Below are 16537 nucleotides of genomic sequence, written 5' to 3' on the forward strand. Positions count from 1 at the left end.
CTGGAGTTAGCAACTGAAGCAAAGACCATACTAACATTTAAGAATAAGTTAGCAGGATGTTGAAGGAAACGAGTATGAACAAGTTATTGACACAAATTGAAGATACAACTGTGCGTGTAAGATAACTCCAATATAAGGGGCTGGAATTTTACAACAAAATGGCAAAGTGCCAGTTTCTGAGTGAAAATTAGTGTGTTTCTGCCCAGAAGTATGGCCACGTTTTCTGACCAGATCCTCAGATACTGCATCAGCAAAAAAATCTGGGGCGTAACTTGCTCCGCCGGAGTAGGGCCTGATGGAGGTGGGTGGCTGACTCCACAGAGATTGAGCCATAATCTTTACAAGGTGCCCCGATCTGCAAACAAAATAAACTCCCTCTCAACCCCCTGCAGCCATGGAAGACCGCTCCTGCTTAGGAGTGACCACCCGCCCCTCACCACGAAGTATCAGAGGGGCACTCTCCCTTACTCTCCCCCTCCATCGCCAGCACATACTCCTCTTATTCTCTCTTATCTCACCCACTACACATATGGGAACCCCCCACCCTCCCACCACAATGTAAGAGGGTTACCTCCAGCAGTGCCCCATGCGAGTGCCACTTAGGGGCACATTTCTGTCCTCTGGCACACTACTTGGGAACCAGAGGACAATGTACAGCCTTGGCCTCAGCTCCTGGGGGCTCCAGGCACATCAGTACCCTCGGCATGGTCATTACCACTGGTTTCTGCTTTTGAAAACCAATAGTGATTCTCACCAGTGTGACATCACACTGCACAGGGCGAGGGGAAGGGAGCATTCCACGGGGGCCAGGTGTTACAGTGCAAGGCGTTTAATTGTATTTAACTTCATGGGAATCAAGTTCACACCCCTTCTGTGAGCGAATCTGATTATGTCACCGGCAGAGGAGGTGGGAAAGATCTCGAACCGAGATCTCACCCGTGTACATCCCATTATAGCCCTGTATTGAGATTTAACAGCCATTACGGAATTGGCAGCCTGCAGTGAAACGGCCCACTAAATCTCACCCAAGCTGTTTGGGTCAAATGATCTGCGTTTGTGTTGTAATTCTATTTGATTGTTATATTTTAATGTCCAAGTAGATATTTTAACCTGACAACAGTTGTAGTTCTGTAACAGCATTCCCAGACTAGCTCATGAAAGTGGCGTCACACACAATACTATTTGGTTGACTTTCAGAGTAAAGTGCGCTACAAATACACTGCTGCGAAACCAAAACTGTCTCCGATCAACACAGACCTTTGTAAACTGGAAAGGCTAACAGCAATCACAAATTCTCAAAATAGCGCTGGTGTTGTTCTTTCAAAATGTTTTTCACTCCTTTGTCCACTGTATTTCCAGAAAGCCATTATGTTATGATTAAATTCTCAGTACGGCGACACAGTGGCACAGTGGTTAACATTGCTGCCTCACAGCGCCAGGGACCTGGGTTCAATTCCAAGCTCGGAGTTGGTCCATTCTCCCTGTGCCTGCCTGGGTTTCTTTCTGGTGCCCTGGTTTCCTCCCACAGTCCAAAGGTGTGCAGGTTAGGTTGATTGGCCATGCTAAATTGTCCCTAGTGTCCGAGGGACTAGCAGGATAATCATGTGGGGACTTCTGTGGGAATAGTGCCTGGGGGGATTGTGGTCAGTGCAGACTCGATGGGCCAAATGGCGTCCTTCTGTACTGTAGGGATTCTACGATCCTATGATTACACAGTGAAGTTCAAAGTTTCTTTGCATTTTTTTAAATCTGGAGAATGGTATTTCTTCACAATGTCCTTAGTTAAATTCTTAAACTTGCACCATTTTGTGATATTTCAGGACACATTTTTAACATTGAACAATAGGTAGGACAGGAAGTCAAATAGGATCCTGAAACCTTCCTCAAGGTGTTTATTCAAGCTGATAATAAAAATGCCAGTGTAAGAGCCTGCATTATTAAACTGAGACATGATTTATGGGTTTGATCATTTCAATAAAAAAAGTTGCAAAGCAAAAGGGACTGCAGGTGAATAAGAGGAAATGAATGCACACAAATAGTTAATCACCTTGGAATGTTTGTTCGTGACTTGGTTGGAATGTGGCCTTACTGATCTGAGCACTGATTCTGGGCCTTGCTCAATGACTCATTGAAAGAACATCAAAACAGGTGTTCCCAGTTTATTGATGGAATTTAGTATTTAAATTTAGAATTCATAAGTCTTGTAAGCTGGTTGTGTCACTTTAGCGCTAACTCTCTAAGCAAGTTGCAACTTGTTGTGATGCAGCTGAATCTGCAACAAGTAGGAATGGAATTGAATTCCAAACCAGAGCGGAGGTGCAAATTCAAAATGTTCTTCCTCATTAGAAGCATGTGTCCTGTAGGCTTATTAAACAATACTCATCAAATAGAAGACTGCGGTTTCAGTCACTTTGCCACGTCATGTGAAGGAGGTTGCCATATTAAAAGCTATTTAAAAGTACTTTTGAATGCTTTTCACATGACTCACGTGTGGTGAGAAGCTATCCCTTGAGAGTGGCGTTCCTATTTTAGCCTTAAGAGCTTTGACTGCAATTAATGAGCCCTAATTAACGCTCATTTTTCATTTTCCCTCCCACAGAATCTTGGTAAACATGGATGATAACATCGTGCAGCATTACTGCAACCACGCTGCATTTTTGGTGGAGATAAAAGACATAAGTGGAGGCTGTCAGATAACACTTAAAGAGGTTTAAAGAGTTTCAGCACTCATGGACAAAGTCAATGGAGCCTCAAAATTAGCAACACACCAGTTATTGCTCTACCTCTTCTCCTTCTCTCCAGATACAAATACCATTAGCTGCTTTCAATATATGGATCCAAGATCACTTTCTTCTGGCCAGTTGTAAAAATGGACTTGTTGAAGCCAAGCATGAAGATCTCAATGTTATCTAATTTTTAATCTATCCTCATGTTGGGTGAAGCCCTGTATCATTGAAGAACTTTTTTTTTCCTCCTTTATTTGTTTATACTATTCAACTTGTCAAGTCTCCAGTGTCAAAAGTGCTACATGCTCTGCCCAATACATTTTTCTTAGTTGGACAATATATATGGAATCACTAGGCAGTCAGTTGTATACTTCAGTGTATTTGAATGTGTGATATTATGGTTAGTCATCTTTCTCTGCAATGCATGTGTGTCTTTTTAATTGCAAATTCAACTGGTTTCAAATTTTCATCAGGTTTTTCAATATAAAATATTTTTACAAGGAATAACAAAGCCATTGCTATAAAATGTTTTTACGGTACTCATGAAGTAAGTGGAAGAGTTCATTGCTCAGAGGAATAAAACTTTAAAAATCTACTTTCTCCTTTGAGGGACATTGACTCTGCGCTAATTCAAAAAATATTTATCTCTGTGATAGTTCAAAAAATATTTATATTTTCTTGAAATATAAATGGAAGTGTACAGTTTCACAATCATATCCTTTCTACTCACATGTATTAATCTGTGATATACTCCCCTAATGCTTCAGTTGAGGAAATTTTCATGTCATTTTAATGCCAAAATTCTAAGGGGACCTCGAGGATTTCCAAAATCTGGAAACTGATCAACTTACAGGAGTCATGTGTTTTTGAATTATGGTGTGCTGGTATCATATCATGATTTGAAATATTAAAGCAATGTACAATGGGTGTGTAGAAATTATTGTATCTTGGATTAAAGAGGGAGAAACACACAGTGACCTGGGCAATCACCCAGTTACCAAAATATTACTGAGACGACTAGATTTAAAATATTAATAGCTATGTTAACTATTTCAAAAAAAATCTATCACCATGTATAACTTCTTTATTTTTATAGCAAATGTTCTCTTGCATTGTTACTGTCAAAATCGGAGCATAGAAGTACTGTTCTTCAAGGCAGTAAACCAGGGAGGCCATTGATGCCTACTGGCTTGTTGTCTTGTGCTATCATATTTTTACTGAGTTTCCAAATTTAATGGACGGTTGCTTGACAAACTTCTTAAGGAAACATTACATTTCTCTGCCTGAAGATAAGACGAATCAGAATGATTCAAGTCTTTGTCTTTCTCTGAGTGTATGTTTTTCTCTCTTCACTAATGTTAATGAGAGCATTTGCTTGAGACATAAAGTCAGCTTGTGCTATCGACTCAAGCTGACACTTTCAGTAACTTCAGCACAAGGGCAGGAGAATATCTTGTTATGAATTGTCTTGCCTGATTTTCTATTGACTTATTACGATTATTATGGGGTTTGTGTATTATGATAGTCAGTTTATGACATCTATTAGTATTGCGTTGAAGATCTCCGCATTGTGAAGCATATATATTGTACATATAAAGAGTAAGACTCAAGTATGAACAGTGCGGTGATGGACATTTCATGTTTTCTTTATAACATCTTTCAAACTGTGGGCGTGGTCTCAGAATTGCCTGATATATTTTTGCCATCCCACGATAATGAATCTGCTTCTTCAGTGATTCTGAATGACACGGCATTAACACGTCACTGCCAAATTCCTGTCAAAATTTCAATTGAGAAATGTAAAGTCTATCTTTTCAAATGAAATTCCCTTAATTGATGCATTTCTCTTCCAATGAGAGAATTAAGCCTCCCACTGTGTCTATGTGCCATTGTATCCATCTCTTGTGTAGCTACGGAGATGCAGCTTACAAAGTTCACAAATTTGAAAAAAATGTTTTTTTTAAGAAAATGTATTTCTTTTCTTGTTCTATCTTTCTACTGCTCCACCAACCCCACTTCAACCTCCTCTTACCCCACACCCTCCCACCTTTCTGTACCTGGATATACAAGGTGTGCCTTAGCCATGTCCAAGTTTGACATTTTGAATGATACTAGGTAGTCTTTCCAGTTATAGTCTTATTCAACTTTGCTGCCATTGTAACTTGCACTTGGTTATCCCAGAAAGACATTAAGAGTCAACCATATTGCTGCCACCTGAAATCACATATTTGCCAGAGCAAAGCAGATTTACTTCCCTAAAGGATTTAAGTAAACCAAATGGGTTTTTAAACTATCTGTTAGTTAGCTTGGCTGCGATTCTCTGGCTGTCTGCTCCTGCGGAATCCTGTGGTCTTGCTGATGGCCTACCCCCTCCTGCAGGTCGTCCGGTGGTGTGGGGTGGTGTCTATGGGAAAACCCATTGAGAGCAGTGGGACCAGAGGCTCCTGCCAGCGATGAACAACATGCTGCCTCCGTGCTGTGAGAAACACACTGCAAGGAAGCCAGAGAATCCAACCCCCACCCCCAGTTACCATAATGTTTCTACATTCCATGTGAGGGAAAGATTATACAGTTGGTGCTAAGCAAGAAACAGAACTAGACCAGCCACATAAATACTGAGGCTTCCAGAGAGCAGTTCAAAGGCTAGGAAGCCTACGATGAGTAACTCACCTCCTGACCCCTGCCAAAACCTGTCCACAATCAGGACTGTGATGGAATACTCCCCACTTGTCTGGATGAGTGCAGCTCCAACAACACTCAAGAAGCTCGAAGCCATCCAGGATAAAGCAGCCTGCTTGATCGCTACCCTTTCCACAAACATTCAATTCCTCCACCACCAACAAAGAGTGGAAGCCATGTACACCATCTATAAGATGCACTGCAGGAACTCACCAAGGTTCCTTTGACAGCACCTTCCAAATCCACAATCACTAATATCCAGCAGATACCTGGGAACACCTCCACCTGGAATTTCCGCTCCAAGTCATTCACCATCCTGACATGGAAATATGTTGCCGGTCCTTCCCTGTCACTGGGTCAAAATCCTGGAATTCTCTCCCGAAGAGCACTGTATACGTGCCTACACATCAGGAACCCCTGCAGTTCAAGAAGGCTCTTCACCATCACCTGCTCAAGGGCAATTAGGAATGGGCAATAAATGATGGACTAGCCAGCGATACCCACATCCTGTAAAAATGAATTTAAACAAAGAGCCTGTTTTTTGTTAAAGGAGGTAAATGGTTCTAAGATGATGACATTTATAACATTTAAAAATAAAATATTTTGTATGCCTCACGATTTAATAACACTAACTAGTTGTTCGCACTAATGCCCGCCCTGAATTGTGCTCAGGACTATTCTCAGTCCTAGACACAGCACCAGTTCCTAACAATCTGGCTTGTACCAGTAGTTTGGGTGGACAATGGGGGAAATATATGGGGGAGCTGTTCATCTCTTTCTTCCTCCAGTGCTAGAGTCATAGGTCTGCATTACTTCACAAAAAGGGAATATTTTATCAGAAGCAATTAATGGCAATGGCAGGTATCAACAGTTAAAGCACCAGCAACAGGGAATGGACGGCCCAAAAAGACCTAGGTAGCTGTGCCACTTGTAGTTTATCAGTTCATCTTTATTTGTGGGGTAAACCAGACATTAGTCCTTTTGTACCAGTGACTGTAACTGTCAATTACTGGATTATAAATAATATTGGAAAATGCAGATTGAACAAGTAACAGATACATTTTATTAACTGGAAAACATTGTTGCATGACCAAAAGAATTGTTTATTTTATGTTTTAAAAAAATGTTAAATAAAAAACTTGTAATTTGCGATATGCTGTTTGCTGCATTATTTTTACCGCTCAGTGACAGCGCCGCTCATACAAGCACAGACTGGAGGCTGATGGGTGCGCACAATAGTATTGGGGGGAGAAACTGCGCGTGAGTCAAGTGTGTTGTAAATCTATTGGTACTCTTACATGTTATGTTTCCGAGACATCAGCGTGGAATGATTTAAGGATTGATGGATGTACGACCACAATGAGCAATTTGTTTATGAAGTAATGTCGGGACAAAGTATCACAGAAACCAAGGACAAGACTGGGTCATTTAACCTGTGGCACAATGTAATAACACAAAGATCTATTATTGATTTGGAGCATACTTTAATGTGCATGGAGACGTTTCTCTCAGCTCGCTGAGTGGAGGCCATTTAGTAAATTCCTCACTGGGCACCATGGCCTCCATGAGTCTCCAGCTCCAAGTTTTTTGGAGTAATCAACTCCATGCGGAAATCATTGCAGAGCTGATTTGAATATTGAAATTTCAATTTGAATGTTATAAGTGGGCCCAGGACAGAAATCAGGGTTTACAACAGCTCCCAACTAACGGGGAACAGATGGCCCAACCCTGCTGGAGAGCCCCACACCCCAGGAGGTCAGGGGTAAGGAGGGAGTTCCTCCAGCCAGTACAAACTTGGCCCCCTGGAAGGCACTGCTCAACGGGCACCTTGACACTGCCCATCAGGCATTGGGCAGTTCCAAGGCGGTTTGGCTAGCAAGGGGGAAGGGTCTATTGGGGGGGCCTATTGGGGAGTCAATTGGTGGATGTAGGAGACCCAGTGGCACTCTGCGTTGGGATCGATTGCAGAAGGAGGGAAGGGGGTGATTGGGTCGACCAGCGGGTTGGGGCTTTCGGGGGGGGTTGGGGCAACGGGGGGGGGACGGAGGGGGCAGTGGGGAGGGAAAACATTGGGCTTGGCTTGGAGACATCCGGGAGGCAGCGACTGGGGAGTGGGATGGTTGGACGGGCAGCGCTCTGGAGTCACTGGGCTAGCCAGTGAGCAGGTAGGTGGCAGTATGAGGCCACTGTGCATGCACCGATCTTGGGTGCTGACAGATCGGGGCATGCGCAGTGGCCCACTCAGCGCTATGCTGCTGGCCTCTCCAGTGGAAACAAGCCCTGCCCCCTGATTTTCAGTGTGAATCCCTCGAGGACACTCTGCAGTGCACACAATATCAGAAATTCCTTCTGAAAATCATGTTAAAAAAATTGGCAGGAGTTACTCCAGTTTTCAAATGAATTCAGCACTTAGAGTTTGTTTGGGAGAATCGCGCCCCCCCCCCCAGGATCTATTTAACATTATTTATTGCTGTTTAAGTTTTCTCCTTTCACTTTTGTCAATGAGTGTAGCTTTTACCAATGGTTAACAGATCCTGCAACTGAAGCATGTAATTTGGAAGGAAGTGATACTTTACCACATAATTAAATGTTAGCTATGGGATGCTTCCACAGCACACACAAATTTTGTTCCTGCAGGGAGACAAAAAATCTTAATTGAAATAATGAATGTATTATATTTCCTAGATTCTGGAACAGTCTCGATGGGTTGGAAGGTAACAAATGTAACCTCACCTTCCAAGAAAGATGGGGCTGAGAGAACAGGAAGCCATAGGGGAGTTAGTCTGACATCAGTCATCATGAAAATGCTGGAATCCATTTTTAAGGATGTGGTAGCAGGGCAATTAAAAAATCAACATGTGATTACACACACCCAACACAATTCTGTGGAAGGGAAGTCATAACTGGCCAGCCTGATTCTTTTTAAGGTTTAAGTAGCTGGTTAGATAACAGGGAACTGAGAAGGTGGTGTATTTGGATTATGATCCCAGCAGACATTAATACTGGATAATTCCAATCCCAGAGTGAAACTTGGTTTGATAGATCCCAACTTCCATATTTTTAGAAAGCGTGGAGGTAAGCTACTGAACAAATTCACAGGAATCTGCTGATGAATTTTTAACACAAAGAATAAACATTTATTAGACAAGAAAAACTAACTATATTACACCTGACAAAAATGTTGGATAATTCCAGTACAAATACAGTAAAATGATTCAAGTGTTCACTATTCCTTGACCTCAGCTATATATTTACAGACACATACAAATAAGGAAAAATAAATCAATTTACCATACCTATCTTACACTTTAATGTTCAGGATAAGTATGAAGTACATTGTGAACCAATAGGTGAAATGTGGTCAGACATATCACACTCCAAAGCAAATGACAGATGTGACCAAAAAAAATTCTATGGATTTACCAGCATCCCACCCAGATGATTGTTATTCTGTGAGCCTACCAGTTAACTAAAACTCTGTCTTTCTCTTGAGTGATTCCAACCTACATATCTGAAGAACTCGCATTGGAATTCTCTCTAAATATTGCTTCCACTCAGGCAGCTTCAACAAGAATCCACCTCCAGTATTTCAATCATGTCTTCTGAGATTCCTTTCCTGTGGATCTCTGCATATACTCAATCTTCACCTTCCCAACACACTTTCAGATCTTCAGCCACACCAAGCAAAACACCACTGCTCCAAAGGGTATCTGCCTTACAGACTATCGCACAGAGTCACCAATCTTCAGCTGCTGTCTCAGATCTTCAGGGCTTCTCTTGAGCCCACGTGTGTGTGTATGTGTCTGAGTGTGTGTCTATATATGTGTGTGTGTGTGTGTGTGTGTGTGTGAAATTGTGTGTGTGTAACTGTGATGACCAGTGTGCTGGTTTGAATATAGGAATAAACAATACTTCTGGTTTAGTGCTAAAGAGAATTTTCTGTGAGTCAGTTTAAAAATGAACTTCACAGATCATTTGGCCAAACACTCTACAGCCTATTTCAAAACTTAAAACACCTCTCCTTGTGGACAGGCGGCAAGAAAATGGAAGAGTTCAGTTTGCTTTTCTCCCCTCTCTATAACAGGATTTTCAATAAAAACATTCAATACTGTGCCACATGAAAGGCTGCTGCACACAATAAAAGCTGATAGGATTGTGAGCAATATTTTTAATATGGAGGGGGAATTGGCTGAAGGACAGGAAACAATGAGTAAGAATAAAGGTCCCTTGCTGATGAAACAACATTAGATGGGAAAGTACATTATAAGGAGGGCACAAAAGGCTTAATCTTGCAAGGTTGTGATAGAGGACTCAGATACATGGGGGTGATGGCGGTGGAGTGGGAGAGGGGCAGGCAAAATAGTTGTTAGCTTATTAGGATGGCCTCCCGATATATTCCCACTACCCAAGACATTTTTCATGGATAGGTAGGCAATTACGGATCACATTAGGTCTGATTTTGTGGCCACACGGGCATTCTGCCACTGATAGAACAGCCTCCACCACCTTCAGATCCACCAATGGACGCTGCTGGCAAGATGAGATCCATTTGAGCTGGAGGGGTCATATCCCAACATGGAGTTCAGGGCAGGATAGGCCATATTCCCACCTCAAACAGAGGGATTTCTTCTCCACTCCTAGGAGTGTAATACCTATTGTCCAAGCGTTTTATAGGCTCCATAGTCCATATAGCTTCTCCATGTCCACCAGCTGTATTAAGCATAATAATACTTATTATGCTTAATAAGACAACGAGTTCAGAGGCAGCCAATTGGGAGACAACTTCCAGGAAGATTGCATCATCAGTTGTGCTGACAGTAAGTGTGGGCTCGGGTTGTTCATTTGATCCTAGGCTGGGTGCTGAAGACCTTGAGAAACTGCAGCCCATGGAGTCTGCAAACAGATGCGGATAGGTTTACTAATTTGGCAAGGAAGTGGCAAATACAGTACAAGGTGAGAAAATGTGAGGTTATACACTTTGGTAAGAGAAGAAGGAAAACAGAACATTTTTTTCAAATGGTGAAAAACTATTCAATGTTGGTGTTTGAGTTTCTTTGTTCCTGGAACAGGGAAGTTTACATGGAGGTACAACAAACATTTACTAAGGTATGGTGCCCTTTATTGCAAAGGAGTTGAAATACCAGATAAAGGAACTTTTGCTACATTTGTGAGACCACACCCAGAATATAGCGTACAGAGTCTGACTGTGTATCTATAGAAGGATATTGCTGCCTTAAATGATGTGCAATAGCTAACTAAATTGATGCCTGGTTGGGTGAGAGGATTACGTAATGAGGAAAGGTTGATTTTTCTATTCCCTATGAAGATTAGAAGAATACCAAAGTGGTTTCACTGAAACATAAAAGATTCTGAGAGGACCTGATAGGATAGATGCTGAGACGCTTCACCCCTAGCAGATATGTCTGGAACTAGGCAGCGTAGAGCTGAATTTTCACAGAGCTGGGAGATTCTGGTGTGCTTTAGAAATGACAACTAGGGTTCAATGCCAATTGGCATTCCCATTCTTGGATTTCTGATTTTCACCAGGGCATTTTAAGCGTTTGGATCACGAGCCTGCATCCTGCAGTCCTGATCTAGCAAGCTCTATTGAGCAGATAGGCTTATCCTAATCCCCTGCAACTGTCATGGAGTCAAGCCAGCTTTTCCAAGAGTCGGAGGTGTTAGGAACCATAGGCTGCACAAGAGAACCTTTTGAAAGATTGAGTTCAAATGCTCGGCCATGCCCCAACCATACCACCTTATGCTCCCCATTTATTCCCTGTGGATCCTCATGCGTCCCATGCCAATCAATGGCATTCCCATGTCCATGTACCACTATCCATTATGTAGAACAAATAAACCTTATTGGAATGTTTTAGAAAAGTTTTTTTAAAAAGTCATCCATTGATTATTTTCCACTTCCTTCAAAGAATTCCTTTTTACTGAAGGCAACCATTGTCAACCATTCAAACCCTTTAAAGTATTAATAACAAAAACTGCAAGCACTTGAAACTGCTTTAACATTGTGCAATTGACAGCATAGATCACAGAACCAGAGCTTTCAATCAAGTATTAGTTTCCATGAGGTTTTGGTTTTTGCACTCTCAGCCAACCCTCATTATTTATTCTTGACTGAAAGCCCAGAGATCTGTAAGTGCATGAATGAGCATGGAAGTGGCATAAATTGGCTTGACGGACTTGAGGAGCCATAGGGGATACTCAAAATGAAGTATTGTACTTTGTCATTACAGTGGTAGTCTAGGTGTTTATTCAAACCTACCAATGTATCAATGGTGATGAGAATAAAAGAATATTGCTACATTTAAATATTGAGTATTGCACATCTTGTTATTCAGGTATTGGTCTAGTGGGTAGGTATTGGTCTAAATGTTGTCAGGATTAGTCAGCATTTAATCCAGTTATCAAATGGTTTGGGTTAGAATGACTGTAGAATAAGGGCAATCTTACCTGCTTGTCATGCCAGTCAATGGGTGAGGTGAGCCAGCCCATCGTAAGAGAGATCAAAAATCAAGTTTGCGCCTGATTTCTCTCCTTTCGCAATCTTACTGGGTCCCAGTTTCCAGCATGATCAGCCTTGCACCTGGGAAGGACTCAAGGCTGATTATAATATTTAAATATATGTAAATCTTGATTTAAATATCATTAGTGAGGCTGTGGCACAATGATATCTTCCAGTCCACTCCTGACACTCTCCCACCAGCTTCCTCCGGTGAATGATTTAAAGAACCCTCATCTCTTGAGTTTGAGAAAGCTACCTTTGCCTTAAAAACATTCAAAAACTGTTTCCACCACTCTTTCTATGCACTCTACTTCTAGAAAAACAGTGCCAACCTCCCCAATTCACCCTCATAGCTATAGTTCTTTATCCTTTAATCATTCTTCTGAATCTCTTCTCCAATGCCTCACATCCTTTGTTAAGTATGGTGTACACAATTGCATGCAGCATTCTAGATGAGACATAACTAATGTCTTATACAAGTTCAACATGACCTCCTTACTGTTGTACTCAATGTCCCTATTAATAAAACCTAAGATATTGTATGCTTCATGAATTGCTCTCTCAACATGCCCTGCCATCTTCAATGGTCAACGTACATATACACTGAATTCCCCCTATTCCATTTATTTTATACTACCTCCATATTCTTCCGGCCAAAATTAATCATCTCACACTTCTTTGCAGTTACATTCATTAGCCACTTGTCTGCCCAATTTATCAAAATGTCCACGTCCTTTTGAAATTCAAGGCAGCATTTCCATCTTTATGTCATCAAATTTTGAAATCATGTCCTGAACCCCATAGTCTAGGCCTTCTTATCAGGAAGAGCAAGGACCCCAACACTGATCCCTGAGGAACTCCATTACAAACCAATGCTACTTATAGCCGCCCTTCTCTCCCTCCAACTGAAAGTAAAATTCAATCACATTATAATCACTTCTGCCGATAGACTCACTCACTATCACGCTTAATTAATCCTATCTCATTGCACAGTACCAGATCTAATATAGTCTGCTGTCTGATTGGTGCCAGAATTGGCACCGTTCTAAGAAACTATGCTGAAAATATTCTATTAATTCCTCATTAGGCAGCCTTTGCCAATCTGATTTTTTCCAATGTAAGTTAAAATCCCCAGTGATTATTGCTCTACTGCTCTGAGGCTTGTACACCACTCCCAAAAGTGATTTCTTGCCTTTATCATTCTTCATCTCTATCTAAACTGCTTCTGCGTCATGGTTACTTGAGCTTAGGTCATCCCTCTCTATTGTGCTAATACCATCATTAATTAACGAACCAGCCACCACTGTTTCCTAGCTATTATCCTTCCTAAATGTTGTGCACCCTTCAATATTCTGTTCCCAATCTGTCATCGTGTAGCTTTGTCTCTGTAATGGCTATCAGATCATCCTTATTTATTTCTATTTGCACTATTGATAAATCTGTTTTGTTTTCAACGCTACATGCATTCAGATACGAATTCTTTAATTTTGTCCTTCTATTATTTTTGTAATCTCCAGTCTTATCTGCTGATTTATTCTTACATTTGTATTCTCTGTCCCTTCTTGTCTGTCCTTTCCCATGGTACTACCTTTCTCACTTGTCTCTACTATTTGATTTACCACATCATCCCAGATTTGATTCCTGGTCCACTCTATTTGGTTTAAAATCCTCTCTGCTATATCTGTGGAACATGGCCAACCCACAGCTTCCAAGCACAAAAACAAACTCAATAATTCCCATTTTCATGGCTGTCCTTGCAGTATAATTGGTTAATAGCTATGGTAATGAGTTAGTCGCATTGTAGGAAGATATTAGGTGGGATGACCAAAAGCGTGGTCAAAAAGGTAAATTTTAAGGAACACAGTTGTTTGTTATTAATACACCAGCTTGCATTTTGTTCAGAGATGCCAACAATATAAAGCTGACTCACTACAAATGCATTTAACATAACATGCTATCCTGTGCAGTTTTGAATCACCACATTCTCCCTAATTTCTTATAATGGCCATAATGATGTGGTTTTACTTTGGAGAATAAGTGTTATTACGTGAGCTGTTTGGTTGAAATAATGATAAATAAATATGTTAACCCAAGATTTAAAGTAGATCACACCTTTATGCTTTCAGTACCTGTATGGATAATATAAGCAACAGTTTAAATGCAAATGCCCTCAACTGATTCCTACAGAAAATAAAAAGTTGTTCTTCTTTGGAGGAGAAGTTTTTATATTTCATTAGGAAACGTTCATTACATGATACATGCAGGTGAAACTGTCCCCAATCCGAGGTTAATAATAAATTCCAAAACTTGATTATGATTGTATTTTTTCCATAATAGAATTCTGACAAAATTGATGATGAATCCATGCTGTTGTGTGTCCAGTGCCATCCAAAGCACAGATCACACCTTCATATATGCAATATAAGCTGATGTGACGTGTAATCACTGGAAAGCCATTTATCCTTGCTTGCTTCTCCATCAATGTCTATAACGGCACCCACTTTCCACCACTGTTGTACAGGAACGACTGTTTGCCTTTCTTCTCTGGCACATAGGAAGCTGTGGAAGGAAGAACAGATAAACAACAGCACGTGATAGCACTTTGGAAGACATTTCTAACAGTATTTTAATTAAGATTTAGTGATACTTCCAAAAGACGTGCTGGTTAGGTGCATTGGCCTTTCTACATTCTCCCTCAGTGTATCCGAAAAGGGGTGACTAGGGGATTTCCACAGTAACTTCATTGCAGTGTTAGTGTAAGCCTACTGTGACATTAATAAATAAACTTAAACTTCAAGATTGGCAAGGACTATTCACAATGATTAAACAATACTGTTTCTCTGAGTGTTCCAACTTCAAGATACTGGAGTCCCATCTGAAAGAAGTGCATTTGAGTTGGAGTCCAGACTGACTTTTCCATTTACATTGTTCAAGGATTTCAAGTTTGACAGTCTTGGATTGTTTTAGGGAAAATGAGGGTAAAAATATCACAGGCTATTTCTCCAATTTTCAATATCCTCTCCTATCTTAAAAAAAATTACAATCCTTGAACCATGCTGTTCATTTAGCTGGAAGTATTAGTAATTTATTCACCTGAATTGGTAGTTTGTGTCTATATGAATAATTAAACATAAAATTCCCATTAGTTTTCTGCTAGGGTCAGCTAAGCATATGATACAAGCTATCACAGATTTAATTAACAATTACACCTTAAAGCTATCAAAAATACAGGAATCATGGCGATCTCAGTCTGCAACTCTGCTGAATTAGTTTTACTGAAGGTGAGTGTAGTTCACAGCTATCAGCCAGAATTCTCCAATCTCATCGACAGCTGGGAATCTCCAGTCCCGCTGCAGTGTGTGGAGGCTGGGATTCTCTGACCTTGTCCGCTGTTGGGATTCTCCACTCCCGCTGAAGTGAATGGAGGCCAGGATTCTCCAACCTCTTCCATGGCTGGAATTCTGTGGTCCCACTGCAGTGAATGGAGACTGGGATTCTCCAGTCCTGCTGCAATGAAAGGAGGTTGAAATTCTCCGACCTCATCCGCAGCTGGGATTCTCCAGTCCTGCTGCAGCAAGTGGAGGCTGGGATACTCTGGTCTTGTCTGCAGCTGGGATTTTCTGTCCCATTGCAATGTGTGGAGGCTGGGATTCCCTGACCTCATCTGCAACTGGTTTTCTCCAGTGTCGCTGCTCTGAATGAAGATTTGGCTGAGCACCAAATTCTCCATTCTTGCTGTCAGCAGTGCTGGGGCATACAGCATCAGAGAATTCTGGCCATAGTCTGCTCTTGTCTGATTGTGTGATGGCTCTCAGATGTGGTGTACATGATCCAACTTTACTCCATCACCTCCCTGACTGACAGAGGCCTGATTCTCTCACCATGACCAAACTTTGGAAATAGCCTCATGATCAGCTATAAGGAGCACCAGGAAATGTTTATTTATTAAAATATGTTAATAAGGAAGTTTCTATGATCAGGCTGGTTTTAATGTGTTTTGTCATTTATACTTGGAATCATAGAATCCCTACAGTGCAGAAGGAGGCCATTTGGCCCATCGAGTCTACACCAACAGCAAACTCACCAAAACCCTCTCCCTGTAACCCCATGTATTTACCCTGCAAATCACCCTGACACTAAGGGGTAATTTACAATGGTCAATCAATCTAACCCGCACATCTTTGGAGTGTGGGAGGAAATCGGAGCCTGGAAGAAACCCAGGCAGACATGGGGGCAATGTGCAAACTCCACATGGGCAGTCACCTCAGGCTGGAATTGAACCCGGGTCTCTGGCGCTGTGAGGCAGCAGTGCTAACCACTGAGCCACCGTGCTGCCCACTTGGTAGCATTTGTTGAACAGAAACCTCAGCTGAAAGGGAGGCCGTGGCCACAATGATGGAAAACCTCGCCAGTAATGAACTTATTTCATACTTCTTAGCTAAATAAGAATTATAAAATTATATTTATACGATGTATAAAATATAGACATCAAAATATGGACAGGCAGAATTGAGGAATAATGTCCTACCCTGATCAGCACCAATGGAACGGACACTGTAACATCAGTGGCTGCCTCTGTGCCTGTGGGTCAAAGTCTTCAACAGCTATAAGC

The 16537-nt window shown here is 41.4% G+C and overlaps 2 protein-coding genes across 3 annotated transcripts in view; one reads left to right on the top strand and one right to left on the bottom strand.

The window, feature by feature from the left end:
* Positions 1-6554, top strand: part of LOC145357838 (grainyhead-like protein 3 homolog) — a 98170-nt gene extending 91616 nt beyond the window's left edge. For both annotated transcript variants that reach the window (XM_080211373.1, XM_080211374.1), the window contains exon 16: positions 2600-6554. In XM_080211373.1, the coding sequence (XP_080067499.1) occupies positions 2600-2714 (115 nt within the window). In that variant the 3' untranslated portion in view covers positions 2715-6554. The remainder of the gene's footprint in view (positions 1-2599) is intronic.
* Positions 6555-14049: 7495 nt separating this feature from the next.
* Positions 14050-16537, bottom strand: part of stpg1 (sperm-tail PG-rich repeat containing 1) — a 56061-nt gene continuing 53573 nt past the window's right edge. Inside the window, exon 8 of the mRNA XM_080211392.1 lies at positions 14050-14484. Within this exon, the coding sequence (XP_080067518.1) occupies positions 14411-14484 (74 nt within the window). The 3' untranslated portion in view covers positions 14050-14410. The remainder of the gene's footprint in view (positions 14485-16537) is intronic.

The sequence above is a fragment of the Carcharhinus amblyrhynchos genome, chromosome 24 (assembly GCF_965287045.1).
Source record: "Carcharhinus amblyrhynchos chromosome 24, sCarAmb.v2.hapA, whole genome shotgun sequence".
In the NCBI taxonomy this organism is placed as follows: Eukaryota; Metazoa; Chordata; class Chondrichthyes; order Carcharhiniformes; family Carcharhinidae; genus Carcharhinus; species Carcharhinus amblyrhynchos.